Consider the following 18,456-nt stretch of genomic DNA (forward strand, 5'->3'; position numbering starts at 1 on the left):
ATGTGCACCCGCGAAAAGAGAGGCAAGTGATGACTAAAACCCATAGGGCCGCTAAGATATATATGTATAATCTGAATCGTGGAAAAAAACTAGATGTAATTTATCCAATAATGCAGGTTCAAGTTCTGCTTTGTGACTAATTTCACTGCTTTAGATCCAGTCAAGCTATTAGGTTATGACTTTGCATTATTTAGTGCCCTTGTCAGCGTCCTCATAAGTAGTAACTTAAAAGAGTCAATTTGAAAAGAACTTTTAACAAACCAAACCGAATAGTAAATTATTTAGACTTTAATTTGAAAACTTAACAAATTATAAAGTGCATTCAAATTTAACTTGTTTGCCCAACAAATCAAATGAACTTCTAACAAACTAAGGCTAAGTTTGACAAATGAAAAAAAAAATTAAAAAGTTAAAAAATTATCAAAAAAAAATTAAAAAGTTAACACTATTCATCAAAAAAAATATAAAAAAAAAAATTAATATATAAATATTAAATACAAATTCACTTTTTGTTCAATCAATGTAGGTGACGTCAGGCCACGTCAAGCCAGCTTTACTTAAAGGAAAGGGAAAAAAAATTGCATGAGTATATTCAATCAATTTGAATGGTAAAATTGGGCCCGTGGAGACCCGTCATGGGTCTCGTTTTGATAATCCGAACCGTGCAAGATGTAAAACTCATCTAGTACTATATGCTTGTAAAAAATCACGTCTATCAGATATCGCTAACTACATGATCAAATCACTTTTGTATCAAATTTGAATGGTGTTATAGTTAACATTTGACAAAAAAAACTAACACAATCAGATAACTATCGATATTCAATCAAAGTGATTTTTTACAAGCATATAGTACTCGACAAGTATTACATATTGAATGGTTTCGATTAGAAAAAAAAAAACCCGTAATAGACCCCCATAGTACGAACAACACTGTCCAATCAAAGCCCGAAAAAGAGGCAATATTTTCCCATGTAATACCAAGCCAGCTGACTGTCAATTTCATACTGTGTACTACACCATCTTCTCCTACACACTTCTTTATACAATTTTTTAATACACATTTTTTCATAAAAAGTCAAAAAGTTAACCCAAACATCTATATTTTTTTTCTCAACTTTTTAGTCTAAAAAGGCAAAAAATACATTCATTTAGGACACCCCAAATAACCCCTAAATATGAGCTTAATAGCTTGATTCATTTAACAACCTTAATCTTACATCCAAGTAAGAAAAATTTCAAATTGTATCTGAATAAAAGGCAAAGGCTAGGGCTTCAATTCCGGCCAGCTCATGTAACAGTCCTAATACACCAAACAAATTTATCCTTGAGCCCACATTGCACAACCAACTAGGGTGGGTAGAAGCCACATTCCACAAAGAAACTAGTGTCAAAAAGCTACTTGAGGTTCGTTACGCTCGGCCGTTGGAGAAGGATCACATGCAAATACAACTTAAAATCACACCCTGAGTTTAGGCTTGGAAAAAAAAAAAAAAAAAAAAACCGTAAAGATGAAACAAAAATACATCTTAAAACCCAAGCTATGTCGAAAACTTTTAGTCAAGAAAATGATTCCTTGAAAATTCAAAATCTGTAAAGCCTATCGCCTCCGCATTCCTCGTCCACGACCACCACGGAAAGCAGCTCCACCACGCCCTCTACCACCCATGGCACTTGCTGCTGCATCTCCCTGTGCACTCTCAGACTGCATTTTCAACATCAATTAGAACCATAATAAGAGTTAAAATCACATCAAACAAAACAGAATTGCATCACAGATTCACAGGTAAAATCAGGACTCAGACAACCCAGAACACCTGAAGTTATCAAAGCCATGAGATCCATGAAAGCATAACAGGATACAGGGTACAATTGCTCCACATGTAACCAGCATCCAAGTGTGTTTTCCTTGTACAGTTTGAGTAAAGAGCAATATCATATAGGGATGGCAATTTGAAACCGGCCCGACGGGGACCCGATCCCCCGACCCCGATGAGAATGGTTTTTCTCCGAAAAATACCCCCGTGGGGATAGGGATGGCAATTTCAACCCGGCCCGACGGGGACCCGACCCCCCGTCCTCGATAAGAGTGGTTTTTCCCCGAAAAATACCCCCGACGGGCCGGGGATGGTATTCAAAAATAAATCCTCGGTGACATTCGGGCCGGGGACGGTGATACATATTTCATCCCCGGCCCCGGCCCCGCTCCCCACCCCGGTCATCCCCCGATTTATATTATATATATATATATATATATATGTGTGTGTTTGGTTTGGTTAAAGGCTGCCACTTTGAATATTATATATTATATATATATATATATGTTTATATGTTTGTTTATTACACTGTCTTACACTCTCTCTCTCGCCCGTCTCTTCTCTCACTCCTTCTGTCTCACCCTCAGCTCACTCTCTGATCTATCTCTCTCTCTCTCTTCTCTCCGCACCCAGTCGGCTGCCCTCCCTCTCGTCGCCTTCTCCACTGCTGCCTCCTCCTCCTCCATGCTACCGCCGCCTCCTCCTCCTCCTCTTCCGATCGTCATCCTCTGTCATCGCACTTGCAGTCGGCTGCTCCGCGACGCGGATCGTCCTCCTTCGTCCATGGCTTACCCACCATCGCCGATCCTCCTTCCTTCGTCCACTATCCGCGACGCCGATCTCAGATCTGTTTGTATTTATTCATGTATGTTTGTATCTATCCATTTTTTTTTTTTTTTTTATATGAACCGTTGATGATTGGGATGTTGTTGATTGGGGATGATGATGATGTTGTTGTTGTTGTTGTTGTTGATTGTGTTGTTATTGATTGTGTTGCTGTTGAAACAAGTTTGGGGGCGGGGAATTTTCGGGGTCGGGGAAACCCGGTCCCCGTTGGAGGGCGGGGATGGGGATGGTGGTAGGGTCCCCGTCGGGGATCGGGGCCGGGGCCGGGGAGATTTTTACAATCGGGGATCGGGGACGGGGAGTGTGATCCCCGGCCCCGCCCCGCCCCGTTGCCATTCCTACGTGGGGATGGGGATGGTATTCAAAATTAAAACCCCGATCAGTTTCGGGGCGGGGACAGTGATCAGTGTTCAAGCCCCGGCCCGTCCCCGTCCCCGGCCCCGAATTTTTCCCGAAGCAAAATTACCGTTTTACCCCTCTATATATATATATAAATCAACCCTTTCACTTCACTCACACAAAACCTCACACTCGGTCTCACTCATCTGCCTCTCATCTCATCTCTCTCTCTCCCTCTCTCTAAAACCTTCCGCCGATCTCCATCTCCCACCGCCGATTTCCCTCCTCCCACCGCTGGTCTCTACCCTCCCTACGACTTTCTCTCTTCTCCCTTACAAACCCACTTCTCACTCTCACTCTCACTCTCTCTCTCTCTTTCTTCCCTCTGCCGATGCCGTTGCCTCTTCCGACGCCCCTACCTCTTCCGACACCCGTACCTCCTTCGTCCACTCGATCTGCCGACACCGTTGCCTCTGCCGTGGCCGTCGTCCTTCACTAGCTCTTCACCGCTGCAGATTTGCTCGATCTGCTCAATCTCACTCATCTGCCTCTCATCTCTCTCTCAGATTTGTATCTTGTTCTATCAAATTTTTTTTTTTTGTGTAGTTGATCTGTTGTTAAATGATCTGTTGATGTTGAGATGTTGTTGAGTTTTTTTTTTTTTTTTTTTTTTTTTTTTTTTTTTTTTTTTTTTTTTGGATGTTGTTGATGTTGTATTTGAGCCCAAATATTCTGTTGATGTTGTTTTTTTGGCCGGGGATTTTCGGGGTCGGGGAAACCCGATCCCCGTTAGGGGGCGGTAGTTGGTTCCCCGTCGGGGACGGGGACAGGGACGGGGGGAAGTTCTGCCATCGGGGATCGGGGACGGGGAGGGTGATCCCCGGCCCCGCCCCGCCCCGTTGCCATTCCTAATATCATATATTACATTACCATTACGTATGACGTGTTGTGATACCATACATACAGAAATGTGCATACAATACATGGCATCAACAATAAATTAATAATATCTTTGAAAAGATCGAGAAAACCAAATAAAAGAAAGAATAGCCCACATCCTCTTATCAATAGATTCATGACTCAATGAAACACCGTCAATGATAAATAATAAATAAAGAAGTCAACTCATTGGACTCCCAATCATTAAGAATTCTAAAAAAAATTGAATTCCAAGAAGTCGAAGCCAAATATTGAAAATTCATGTAGGCAACGGAAATATTATGAAACTAAGAAAGGTGATTCAAATGAAGGAACAAAATCTGAAAAGAGGCCTCACGCACCCAAAAATCCTCCCAAAACCAAATAATCTCTCCTCATTAACCACAATGAGTTGAGTAAATCTAGAGAAAAAATAGATGTCTTGAGAAACAAATTTCCATGGAGATCTAGAATTCCCCCAAGTCCCATCAATTGGTATCCATCACATACTTACTCTTAACAACAGCACGTGCCAAGGACTCCCTCTCCCAAGGAAACATCCATCACCACTTCACAAGCAAAGCAAAGTTCTTAGCTACAACATTACCCAAAGCATGACACCCCAACCCCCGCCCCACTTCTCTTTTGGGCAGAACAACACTTCCCAAATAACCAAGTGAACTTTATTCCCCTCTTCACTACCTTTCAACAAAAAGTCACTCATAATTTTTCAATCTTATTTGCTACCCCCTCGTTAGACAGAACGGAATGGACCAAGATAAACCTAATCCCCTTAGAAATTAAAGCCCTCTTCCACCCTTTCAGTCTTTTACCAATCTTCCCAATGAAAGGTGCATAAAAATAAAAGGATTGCCCCTTCACACTAGTTTTAAATACTTCATTGCAGAGATACGATTGGACACCCTATCAACCCAGCCAATTTTTGCGAAACAATCTGTGAAAGATTAATAACCACATAGGCTTCGTTTGGGAAGTGGGTTGGCTTTTTGACTTTTTGATTTTTTTGGCTATTTTAGCCTGGGCTAAAAAGCTTGATTTGGGAAGGACTTTTTGGCTTTTTGACTTTTTGGCTTTTTTTGTGAGAGCAGAGTACAATGATTATGGGTTGGATGTGATGTTTTGTTTGTTGTGGCTAAAATAGCCTATTTTGTCTTTTATGGCTAAAATAGCCAAAAAAACTCATAAAACATCTTCCCAAACGGAGCTATAACACGTCTCCAGATATTAACCTTGACCCCAAAATTTGTCTCCATTTAACACTACTTATGTCAGAAACTTCAGGAGACTATAACATTAAAAAAGACAGACTCCCAGTACTTGAAGTGGTCATTCACCCAAAAAAGTACTTGAAGTGGTCACAAACAAAAAAAACCAACTTCACAAGTTTACAATTTAAAAGGTAAAACATACTCCAAATGCTAAAGAGAACCCATTGTTCATCCTTTTAATATTATCAATGAAAGATTCTAAGCTAGCTTTCAATAACTAAATTTTATAAGACACTGAAAGAGAAATAGCCAATAACAACTTGAGAGCTAGGAGGTTAACGAAACCACACTTTCTACAATATCTATAGAAATGCCTATGTATGATAAAAACAAGTGGAGAAGGCATTCACTATCAACACTTTAAAATAAAAGTTCACATTACCTTTGGGTTTTTCACAGTCTCATCCACACTTAAGATAAGACAAGCTGCCTCAGTAGCAGCATTTATGGCATTGATCTGCAACAAAGTTTTGAAAATTATCATAGTTGTTGACAACTTTAAAACATCAACAAGAAAACAACAGATGTCTTCAACCCATAACCGAGTTAAAATGGGTAACTACCTTGACAACTGCTGGCTCCCACACAAAGTTAGCAAATGAATCTGCAATTCCACCAGTGTTGATATCTACTCCATAGAGTGCACCTTCACCTGTTCAAAATCCCGCAACATTCTTAACAATATGTGGTGGACATAAGTTCAGTAATAAAATACTTTGGGTGTGTTTGGTTTGGTTTTGGGAGATAAATTTTCAAAAAAAATCTTACGGAAAGAGTTTAGAAATTTGTTTGGTTTGTTTGGTTGTATATTTTGGAAATAGTTTTGGAGTGTGGGAGTTTATTTTGAGATGATTTGATATTTTGTTGTACTTGAGTAAATGTGCGTGATAGAAAAAGTGATTGAGAAGGAGAGAAAAGAGACAAAAAGTGATTGATTGATTGATGTGTAGGAGATAGAAAGTGATTTCGGAAATTTTTTTTCCAAAACCACTAAACCAAACAAAATTTTAGAAAATTCTCTAAAATTTGTTTCTCAAAAACAAACCAAACAAGGCCTTTGATTTTTTAGAATCTAGAGAATTTATCATATATTTTCATTAAATACATAATCACCCATCTTTACTTCCCAAACAATTTGTTATTATCCCAAATATTACAAAGAATTTTGCATTTTTCATTTCAAATTACATCGAATAATTTATAATAGCAATATTTCCTCAAATCTCTGGAATTCAAAATCAACTCCCCAACCCTGAATTTGTCACCAAGGTGGCACAGCAAGCACTGGCCTAAAGCCACCTAAATAATTTCCTAGACCTAACCATCCAACCTACAAGTTATTCTAACCAAACACAAGGCACCACAGTACAGGAAATGGATGGAAGACAGTAAAAACAATTATTAATTCAATGGTCTGCATGGGCAGAATGCCAGTGTCAAGTTCTAGCACAAAATATAACACAGAAAGAGGCAAACCTGATTGTAATGCATGCTTTTGTCTCAGTTTATTCAGCACATCAGTTGCATCAAAGCCCGCGTTGTCACAGAGTTGTCTTGGGATAACCTGCAACACATGAGATGCATTATAATTTCAACCAGTCACACATTCTTAAACTTCATACAAATTATAATTAGACAATTACTGATCCGGAACTGGTGTCCTACATCAATACACTACAAAAACCTCATGGAAAATACACAAATACTAATTTTTCCACTGAAGAGGTAAAAACCAATTAGCAACATTATCAGAAGTACATTCAACCAACACTTGCAACAAAACCATGAAATATGGTAAAGCAAACCTCCTATTTACAATAGGTTTTATTATCACTCAAAATAGTATAACACAACTACTTTAAAGTAATCTACACCATTTTTAAGAAAGTATTAAAATTGCCAAATGATGGTTTTAAATTGTAGTATAGGCCAGCACAATGGTTGCGACCGTGTATAACACCATCATTACCACCATAGTTTTAAATCATAGTATAGGCTGGTACAATGGTCACAGTCGCATGTAATGGGCATCAGGAGTATCAACCGATGGTGTAACAGAAATAGAAAACTGAACATGTGAATTTTTTTTCCAAGTATTAGCAAATGCCAAAACACTCGTCGATAAGCATGCTCTAACTTTATTTATCACAATTTGAATGTTTGCAATGTGTTTTAATCAAACATTGTATCATCTAAAAACATATTTTCTAAAATAATTTTATATTGTTTTCAAAGCAAAATAATAGATAATTTCATATTGCAAGAGAATTTTCAATTCACACAAATAATGAAAGGTAAGAAAATGATCAATTCATAGCAAATTTTATTATAAGCAGAAAAGACACCCCATAACACCTACCTCAAGAGCTTTTGCATAAGAGTTTATAAAAAGCTGAGACTTCCCAGCTATTGTCCGTGCATGCTGCCGCAAGTATCGGCTTATCTCCATCTGCAACCAAGAACATAGTATAAATCATCAAGGCATTAAATATCCTGAGATTTTAAGAATAATTTCTAAAAAGTAGATGTAAACCCATACATCTATCGCACCACCACCAGCAACCACAGTAGAGTTCTTCAAAGCCCTCCTAACAATCATGATTGCATCATGTAGACTCCGTTCTGCTTCCTCGATGAACTGAAAATATTCAAAACAATAAGGGCCAAGATAAAACTAGTATACACGTGTTTGCTAGGAAAATAATGACACACCTGATCAGCTCCACCGCGTAGAACAATAGTGGCTGTCAGACCTGATGGGCATCCACTAAATATGTTAAACCGTTCATTCCCAACTTGCTTTTCCTCAAAAATCTCACAGGACCCAAGAACCTTGGAACAAATCAAAGCTCAACCAAATCAGCTGGACTTACAATAGAGAGCAAAGGGTTATTTACTAAAGCATGAAATTACCCTAACAACCAACACATCTAACTGTTGAATGCTTCATTTGCTAATTAAATACTTCTGGGACAAAAAGCAAGGCAGAAACCTCGTCAATAATGTTATTAACAGATGTCTGTACAGTTCCACCCGTTGCAGCTGCAACTCGCTGCAGATCCTCCTCTGTAACACGACCAGCACAAAATATATCCCGATCTGCAAAATACTGATCACACACAAACCATTTGAGAATTCCGTTTTGGCACTCACCAACCTACTAAAATAGCCACAAATGCCACACTTATGTAGTCTACATGCACAGAAAAGAAGATTTCTAAATCAAAAGTGCCCCCCCCCCCCCCAACCATGTGAGAGAGGGCCTATATATCCATAATGGATGAGGATAGCGATCTTCAAAGAAAATTAGCAAAGTAAAAGCATCATAGATTTTCTTCCCACCACATGCATCCTAGTGAGGCATATGTTGGCACCATCAAAATTAAAAAACGTCTTTTTAAAGGTCATCAAGCAACACCTTGCTGCAGAGTTGGAATTGACATTTATATCTAAGAATATGATATACGGCCAAGTCTACCAATGAATTTACCAATGGCTTTGGAATTAATGAAATTGAAACAAAAAGACAACTGCATTAGTATTTGGGATATATTTAAACATTTTGAATGAATTCATGTGCTAGTGTTCCATGGAAATAAAAGTTAATATGCACTAAGAGAAAAGTACAAGTCACAAACCTGAGTGGCTAGATCACCAATAGCCAGCCGAGAAAGAACAATTTTGGCCCCACTCTTCACACATTTATCCAATTTGTCATATATGATGTTCCATTCTGCATCAACAATCGACTGATACTGTGATGGATCTGAAAGTCTACAACAAATAAGAAAATCAATCAGGTATGTTCAGCACTTCACAATAAAAGAACGTTAACAACAATAATCCTACCTTATTTCTGCATTTTCTTTCTCCGATTTTAGTTCCAATTCAACATTTAACAGAAGAATCTTGGGATTTAAAAACTTTTTCGGTTGCTGTTCAAACCCAGCATATGAGAAGGTCTTTTTGAAGGCTACACCATTTACAAGAAAGGAGTCCCGCATATTACCTCCTGGAACCTATAAATGCAAACCAATTTTCCCAAGGCATTAATTATTTTCAACTATTATCTCAAGCCAATGCCTAATTCATTAAGAAAATATACTATAATAAGGGAAAAGCTGTAATATGATCTATGTGGACCAATTCAAATCAACTTAAATGTCATAAGCAAGCAACACTAGTGCAAATCCATGCATATACACAGATCCATATATACAGACATATAAATCAACAAAACCTAACAGCCTAAATTCAAAGTATCAAAAAACTACATTTATTGCAATTTTTCTTCATTTTGAAACATTGGCAATTTGGCATAGGGAGATGGAGATGCATCTATTGAGTGGTTATGGATTTCCATGTTTCCCATCTTTTAGCATTAAATTGTGAGCCTTACTAGTTTATTTATTGCAAACAGATACTTTTCCATTTTCTATGACTTATACGGGGAGACATTAACATTTTTTTCTGGCAGACATTCTCTAATCATAAGATATATCACCTACAGCATGCCACATTACATATAAACTTCTGCGTTCATCACTACACATATTATTTGCTAAAATTTACTACCAAGGCAATGGCAAATCTCTATACTGTGATTTTTGAGTACCAAACAGAAAGATGTTGAAAAAATTAATATATATGGTAACATCAGCAGATCCAATATATTATATCATTTCTTATCAGTGTAATGTCTATTGAAAGAGAAATACTTCAAATAGATATTCAAGATTTTGAACCTACAAATATTTTAAATGACGCCGTAAATTTGAACTTGTCTATGGTACAACGAATATTTATCAGCAGAATAATTTTCACCGCACAACAATGGTGAGATTCATCATATATAGCTGCTAAAAATCTACAGAAATTTAGATTGAAAAGAATCTTATGTCTAAACAAGTAGATCAGAGGTGCAATGCAACAAAATAAACAAAAATACAACATTCAATGTCAAATATGAGTACCTTCTTGATTCCAATCATATTTAGCCTGTCCTCATAGCCAATTGCAATGACAGCATCAACAACCATAGATGCAAAGAACTCCTTTTCTCCACCAATGAGCTTTGAAGAGAGAGTTGTAGCAGCACATTTTGCCAGTAAAATTTTCTTCTCTTCCACACTTTTTCCTTCTATGCTAACAGCAAGTTCTTTGATCTTCTCAATTGCCTATTGTGTAGCATGCAATATGAAGTACGCATAAGAACAAGGCTCTTGAATGCATCAACAAAAAAATGATACAAAAACAAACTGGGACAAAAAAATATATATCAAAACCTATACCAAATTGCTTGCAGTGCGGTAACTCCGGATCAGATTTTGAGGGTGGACCCCATCCTCAATAAAAGGCTTGGTCTCCTTCAAAAACTCCCCTGCCAGCAGAACTACCGTGGTGGTTCCATCACCAACCTACGCCACAACCAGAATATTTGCAGAAGTGAAAAGCTTACAACCATAGAAGTGTCATATACAAGTAAGTGGAGCTGTTTTCTACAGCCAAACCCACCTAAGACATTCAAAGGTAATTAATTCTTAGCGCACCAGGAGGATCATTAATTTTGCGTGTTTGCATGAGGTATTTTTGGCCACACAGCAGCAAATAATTGCCCCCTCACCCCAAAATTTAGGGTTACTCTAACTGACTTAATTTAAAAACTATGTATTCTTAAAGACAAACACAATTTTTTTATCAATCAATCAATCAACAAAAGAAAAAAAAATTCAAACAAAATTTTTAAATGAGATAGTACAATAAAGACCAAACCACAAACTAATTTTCTCCTTTACATTACAACTTCTCAATAACCCAAGTGTTTAGTTAAAGTATAATTTGGATTAACAATAAAAATGAGGCCAACGCCACAAAACAACCGCCCTGCACTATGAACCTATACAAAATTCATATGGCCATAGTTTGAATACGAATCCCAAATGGAAATAAAAATCATCCCTTTAGTATAATGGAACCATTGCCTAAAACCAACTCAGTAGACTTGATAAATTATCCACAACAGCAACAAAATTAATAGCAGTGGGCAGCAAGAATACCTCAGAGTCCTGTGACTTGGCAATGTCAACAAGGATCTTAGCCGCCGGGTGAACAATATCAAGAAGCTTCATGATGGTGGCACCATCATTGGAAATAGTAGTATTGCCTTTGTCGTCATGGATCAACTTGTCCATACCCCTGGGACCGAGCGTAGTGCGAACCACATCGGCGACAGCAGCACAAGCATTTATGTTGCTAACCAGCTGTGCCTTCCCTTGGGATGTGTCCGTGCCTTCCTTCAGCAAGATGATCTGGGGTTGCTGTTGTTTCCATCACCACCACCACCACCACCACCACATCCAGAGAAAAAAAATGAAAAGAATCATCAAAATCAACAAAGTAAGTTATCTTTATTGCACATTATCCTCCGTTTGGGTGCCGAGAAAATAACAGTTGAAACTTAGGTATTAGATTTTCTCAGCAACTGGCCTGTACAATTTTCTCAGCAACCAATCGGAGTAAACACACAGAGAGAGAGAGAGAGAGAGAGAGAGAGAGAGAGCTTACCAGCATAGCTGCCATTGGAAGTTGAGAAGTTTAGAGAGAGATAGTGGAAATGAAGGAAGCGAGTTTGGGAGAGGAGAGGAGAGGAGAGAGAACAGCGGCGTAGTAGATCGGTAGGGAGTGGAGAGGGGGTTAGGGTTTTGGTTCCTTCGGTTTAGCTTTTGCGGTTTAGATGTTTCGGCCCTCTTCTAGGTTTTTTATTTTTATTTTTTTTTTCATGACTCTTCCATTTCTTTCCAAAAAAAATTCAAAAAAATAAAATAAAATAAGATATTGAAGTTACAATTAAGAGATAAATTTTTGTATACAAGAGCATCTCCAATGGTGGACTTCTTTTTTCATTAAATTTGAGTAAAAAATGACTCATTTCACCAAATCTGATATCACTAGCTCCAACGGTGCATCAAATCCTGTAGGGCAACAGGTTGGTCAACCGGTAAGTGTAAAAAAAATTTTTTTTTTTTTTTACCCTTTTGAACTGTTTGAACCCACCTTTGTGAACCGGGGAAAGGGGCGACCGATTGGTCAACCGGGCGGTTGACCGGTCAGCCAATTTTTTATTTTATTTTTTTTTTCTTTTTGTTTCCTTCCATTTCTGTTCCCAATTCTTTTTCCTATTTCTGTTTCCCTCCATTACACATATGTCTGGCATATGGATTATGTTCTCATATAAACCCATTATCCATATGCCAGACAATTCCACACAACTGATACGATCATAACTTAAACAAAACAGAGCATAATGAATACCTTCAAATTCAAATCCATGATATTGACTTCATTTTCATCATCTTCTTCTTCCTCTTCCTCTGATGATGAGTCTGATGATGATGAATATATCGTCACACTTTTAGGAGCTTATGAGCAGAATAATACTAGTATGCTTCAGATTCTTAAGTCAAGTGATAGCTCAAAGAAAATAGGTGGTTCTGTTGTAGGTCATAGATATATACACAGAGATAAAAGGCAGGGTCATGATAGATTGTTTGTAGATTATTTTGCTGCAAATCCAGTGTATTCACCTACAATATTTCGGAGACGTTTTCGAATGCGTCGTCATTCGTATCTACGCATTTTGAATGCAATCCAAGCACACAATTTATATTTTGTTTAAAAACAAGATGCAGCTTATGTACTTGGATTATCTCCCCTACAAAAAATGACTTCAGCGATGAGAATATTATCATATGGTGTCGCAGCAGATGCAGTTGATGATTACATTCGTATTGGGGAAAGCACTGCAATTCAAAGTTTGCAACAATTTTGTAATTCAGTGATTGAAAAATTTGGAGAAGAATATCTGAGATCTCCGACGCCAACTGACATTGCTAGATTACTTGCTATTAGGGAGGTTCGGGGGTTTCCTAGCATGTTGGGAAGTTTAGATTGCATGCATTGGGAATGGAAAAATTGTCCAAAGGCATGGCAAGGTCAATATGTAGGCCATCAAAAAAAACCAACCATTATTCTTGAAGCAGTAACATCTTATAACTTATGGATTTGGCATGCATTTTTTGGAATGCTTAGCTCACATAATGACTTGAATGTGTTGGACCGATCACCTTTGTTTTCTGATCTTGCGCAAGGTAAAGCTCCCCCTGTCCATTACACAATTAACGGACATAGTTACGATATGGGTTATTACCTTGCTGATGATATATACCCTCAATGGGAAACATTGGTTCAAACAATTTCTTCTCCCCAAGAAGCAAAGAGACAACATTTTGCAATGATGCAAGAGTCTGCCAGGAAAGATGTAGAGCGGGCATTCGGAGTCCTTCAATCTCAATTCGCAATCATAAGTGGTGTTGTACGTTATTGGGATTCGAAAATGCTTGCCAACATAATAAAGAGTTGCATCATATTACATAATATGATTGTCAAAGATGAGAGGGAGGAGCACCTTGATTTCAATTATGATATTTCATCAACCGACACACCAGTGCAACTTTCCTCTACTCCTACCAATGACTTCCAATCATTTTTGTCTTGTCATTTAGGTATTAAAGATAAGGATGCATATCATGCCCTCCGTAATGATTTAGTAGAACATATATGGCATCTTCACGGTGAACACTAAATTCACCACATCAATACATGTAATTTTGTTTATAGTTTTGGAATGGAAGATTCTCCTGTTTGTAATCTTCATTATGATGCACTATATTAACTAAGTAATTCAAAAATTATGTGATGATGTGTTGTTGTAATATTCAATATTTAATATTCAGAATTGTGCAGTGTTCAGTTCATGACAATTACAAATGATAATATACATAACTTAATCAGTTACAAATGATAATTTCACATAAAATTAATATGATTTTCTTAAATTCTGTGTTGATGTGCCACAAATGATAATACCACATCCATTTATGCACATTTCATAATCATGTCTTAAATGATAATTTAATAATAATATATTAAATTACTGATGTTCATGTGCATAATCGTAATGTCTTCAATTACTGATGTTGAAGTACATAATCATAATGTCTTCTTTTACTGATGTTGATCTGCATAATCATAATTTAATAATAATGTCTTAAATTAGTATTCTTAATTCAAGGTCAATTCTTAAATTACTGCATAATCATTATTTTTGCATATACAAATTTATTGGCGCGGCATTGATTTACTGATGTTGATCTTGCCATTCATTTATTAACTCGCTTAAAATGCATTCAACATACATAGTTAAAAATTACATAATAAGCCATTCATTTAGTCAGTAGATAAATGCATTCCACCTACAAATCATAATGTCTTGAATTATTTATGCACACACTGCATACATTTGAACCACCTACCATTCATTTTACACACACTACCTACCATTCATTGAATGCATTCCATCTACCATGCCTCATTTTACACACTGCATATGGTTGTTGAGTATTAATTTCCTCACCACCTACCTCAAGAATGGAGCCTCTATATCAACTCAAAATTATATACAAACCTGCTATCAAAAAATTAACAACCTTCACTGAATACCTCTGCCAACAGATTGCTTGTTTGTCCACAGATTGCCTCTAAGAACACTGTCAGTGTATTCCCTTCACCACTACCTTCAAATTCGGCTTAACCAAAATCTAATCCCAAACTCTGCATATTCAGTGTAGTATAAGTGTGAATCCATAGACTGAGCAAGGGAAACCATTTGAATCAAGAAAGGCAGGAACAGAAACAAGAAGGCAGCATCCAAGAGGTAGTATGTTGCATGGTGAAAGGCACGGGTCAACCGGTTGGTCAACCGCCCTTTCTTTTTTTATTTTTCTTTCTTTCAGTGTGTATGCTGTATTTTTTAAGTGTGTATGCTGTATTTGTTCAATTTTATGTTTTATTTGTTCAAGTTTAACTTTCTCAAAAGCATGAAATTCATGTTTGAATCAGCTTTATGTTCAATATTTTAAAACATAAAATTGTTCAATATTTTAAAAATTACCAGAACTGTATGTTCAATTACTGATGTTGTTCAACTTTAACTTTCTCAATATTTTAATCAAACTTTCTGTGGTAATGGCATATGATGATTTTTAGGACTATTCATACAGAACTATAATTCATACAGAATAGAAAATATGTTGAAAGTCAACATAGAATATGAAAATGAACTCCCTATTGATTTTAAGGCAACATAGAACTGTAATACAGCAAATGAATAGAGAATGTGTTGTATGAATTTTCAACTCCCTATTGACTTTCATAGCATATTAAGGCAACACATTCATACAGAACTGTAATTCATACAGCATATTCACTATTGACTTTTAGGGTAATTAAAAAAACATGTAATATGAAAATAACATGTAATTAGTATGCATACTGAAATATGCTAATGTTTTTCCATTTCAATATGCATTGTAATATTAAAACTATATTCATTTGAAATTCAACGGATTTTGACATCATGCCTAGAACTAAAAGAGCGAGAGCACAAGTTGGTGAAAGTTTCAACCCTTCACGACGCGAAGAACAACAGCCTCAAATTCAGTCATATCCTACTGATGATTTTCTCAGTGAAAGTCATGCACTAGCCTTTCCAAACTTCTCTAGCCGACTAATTATAATAGGGAGGAGGGTAAATCTTCCATCTCAATATGATGCACTATTAATTAGTAAACTTGAAGCAATGGGGTGGCTAAACTTAATTAATTTGCCCCAAAAGGTATATCCATGGCTGGTATCTCTATTTTATGTTCACCTAAGAGGTACTCAGGAAGAACATGAAAATTTTACTCTTTTGTCATATGTGAAAGGAAAGGGTATACAGTTTGATATTCCTACTTTGACAAGCATTATTGGAGTTGAGTTAGGTGATGAAAATATGCATTTTCAGACTGAGGCTGAGTTAGCTAATATCGTTGGTAACGCTACTGATGTCTATACTACTATTTGTCAAAACAGATTTACTGGGACTAGTTTACAAGCAAGACATTTAAAACCTTATCTTCGGATTCTCCACCGGTGGATTGTAGAAAATGTCACTCCAAAAAAAGGATATCATGATGCGGTCCCATATTTTAATGTCTATTTGTTATACTGTTTTGAAGTTGGTCAGAAGTTAGATTTGTGTTACATAATTATGAAAGAAATGATACTGGCAAATCAAAGTCAATTCACGGGTCGGTCATTACCGTTTAGGGCACTCTTAACAAAAATTTTCAAATATTTTAAGGTTCACCTTGTAGATGAAATGGATATCAAAATCCGTTCACCAATTAATCAATATACAGTGACCCGTGCTGGTGCAGCCTCCAATTTAATAGGAAGTGTTAATGCTCTAGAAGATTCAGAAGATGAAGTCCTAGAAGATGATGCTCCAGAAGATCTTCATGCCAATGTGATGCCATCAACTGAACAACCTTAATATTGGACTGAGTTTTTTGCCATAAAAGAACAATGTTATAATCAACGCGTTCAATGGGAACATCAAATGGCTAATCAGGTCAATTCGTTGGGTACTCAGTTTGATACATTTGCCACTGCACAGAACTTATTAGTTCAACAATTTGGTGATTTCCGTGTGGACATTGAGCATTGCGTAGATACGATTGAGCATCGCGTAAATGACATATACCATCACTACTACCCTTCTCCACCACCACCACCAGACAATGACTGTTGATGTGTTTCACATTATGTATTTGTATTGTTTTGTATTTTGTTATTTTAACAACCTTATGTATTGTTGATGTATTTTGTTTGTTGGGTCAATTTGTTAAAGAGGACGACATTAATTAAAACATATTCAGTTATGACCATTGGCCTATGCAGTTATTATCACTTTATATTGTAGTTTTTCATTTTAATGCGTAGTTGACAAAGGACATGATTATGTACATCCTGAAAATGCTACAAAAAGGTCATTATCCAGTTATGATTCTTCTGGTACAAATCATGTTATAGTAGTCAATGACTTCACTTTAAATATCATTTTAAAGAAGACGAGGTTAATTAAAAAAAAAAACACATTGAACTACAGGTCAAAGATCTCCCTATGCAAAAAACATGGCAACAATTAGATATTGAATTTGAAATATGGCAAAAATACGTATCGGGGGAAATTCATAAAACCAATAAAACTAACCAATACAAGTTAGACATAATATTTTTAAACAATAAAACCAATAGATGAAACCCACGAATACGGAACCTTTCAAGGTAATCTATTAGTTATTCGAAATAAAATCTGTCGTTGAAGATTTTCGTAGTACGCCCTTTGCATAGGATTTAAAATTGTCATGTCCATTGACATAATTTTATGATCTTCATTTCGTTGTTCTCTTTCATTCATCATAGATAGGAATTTTAGTTGTTCCTCCCTATCTTCGACCCTTCTTCGATGCTCTGCAGCCTTCTGCTCACGGTCTATCGCCTTTTGTTCTTCTCGCTGAATAGTTCTAGCGGAGATAGTTGATAACACTTCAACAATTTTGGATTGGTTGGCAGCCATTTCATCAAATCTACTATTGTGCGTTGTTTGATTCTTCAACTTCTCTTTCGCTGCCTTAGTACTAATTGGTCGCGTTGATGTATTAGATGGTTGTTCATGCACCGCATTATTCTGGTTGGATTGAGAAGCCTCATATTCACTTGGTGGATTCGAACATGGATCAGCATGTTGTGTGCTTCTTTTTGATCGAAATTCATCCCACTTACAACTTTGGCTCAAAATCACCCAACATGTATCAAATGTGAAGTGTTTTTTCTGTATTGCATGATACATCCGCTTTGCTTCAGTGACCTACAAAAAAAAATTACAAAGATTTCAATAACAAGGATACATTTAAAAAAGAAAATTGATATTTAATAACACAAATAAATTTTACCATATCTGTCTCAGTTGTTCCACTTTGTTGCCTCAATTGAATTTGTTCAAGAAAACCATAGAATTTATTAATTGCCTTTTGCATGGCAGACCAACGGTGAGTCAAAGAAATACGATTTCGATTTGATTCACTGCTCAATTGTGAATTAAAATAAACAAGTACTCGTTCCCAAAATATAGCCATAGTCTGACTATTACCAGTAATGGGATCTTGAGAGACTGCTAACCAAGATCTACATAAAGTTTCATCTTCTATAATTGTGAATGCTTTACCATGAGAAACACGATAAGTTTCTGAAATAAAATGATTATCACTGTTCTGGGTGTTCTGTTCTCGTGAATATTCCGACAT

General features: G+C 36.7%; 3 protein-coding genes across 3 annotated transcripts; 1 reads left to right on the forward strand and 2 right to left on the reverse strand.

The window, feature by feature from the left end:
• Positions 1–1,166: 1,166 nt before the first annotated feature.
• On the reverse strand, positions 1,167–11,980 carry LOC114270947 (T-complex protein 1 subunit eta). Its single transcript, XM_028212570.2, has 14 exons — positions 11,774–11,980; positions 11,266–11,526; positions 10,501–10,626; positions 10,183–10,386; positions 9,059–9,228; positions 8,848–8,983; positions 8,202–8,318; positions 7,922–8,041; positions 7,749–7,847; positions 7,569–7,658; positions 6,686–6,773; positions 5,773–5,861; positions 5,592–5,666; positions 1,167–1,705 (listed from the first exon to the last, which is right to left on the reverse strand). The coding sequence occupies exons 1-14, from the start codon at positions 11,786–11,788 to the stop codon at positions 1,601–1,603; spliced, it is 1,695 nt and encodes a 564-aa protein (XP_028068371.2). The 5' UTR covers positions 11,789–11,980; the 3' UTR covers positions 1,167–1,600.
• A 949-nt stretch (positions 11,981–12,929) lies between these two features.
• On the forward strand, positions 12,930–13,850 carry LOC114270933 (uncharacterized). Its single transcript, XM_028212545.2, has one exon. It carries the CDS (start codon positions 12,930–12,932, stop codon positions 13,848–13,850), a length of 921 nt encoding a protein of 306 aa, XP_028068346.2.
• A 3,582-nt stretch (positions 13,851–17,432) lies between these two features.
• LOC145791459 (uncharacterized) lies at positions 17,433–18,456 on the reverse strand. The gene is made up of 2 exons (XM_082871810.1): positions 18,106–18,456; positions 17,433–18,020 (listed from the first exon to the last, which is right to left on the reverse strand). Exons 1-2 carry the CDS (start codon positions 18,454–18,456, stop codon positions 17,433–17,435), a joined length of 939 nt encoding a protein of 312 aa, XP_082727936.1.

This window comes from Camellia sinensis, chromosome 5 (genome assembly GCF_055761805.1).
Source record: "Camellia sinensis isolate YWXY chromosome 5, ASM5576180v1, whole genome shotgun sequence".
Taxonomy (NCBI): domain Eukaryota; kingdom Viridiplantae; phylum Streptophyta; class Magnoliopsida; order Ericales; family Theaceae; genus Camellia; species Camellia sinensis.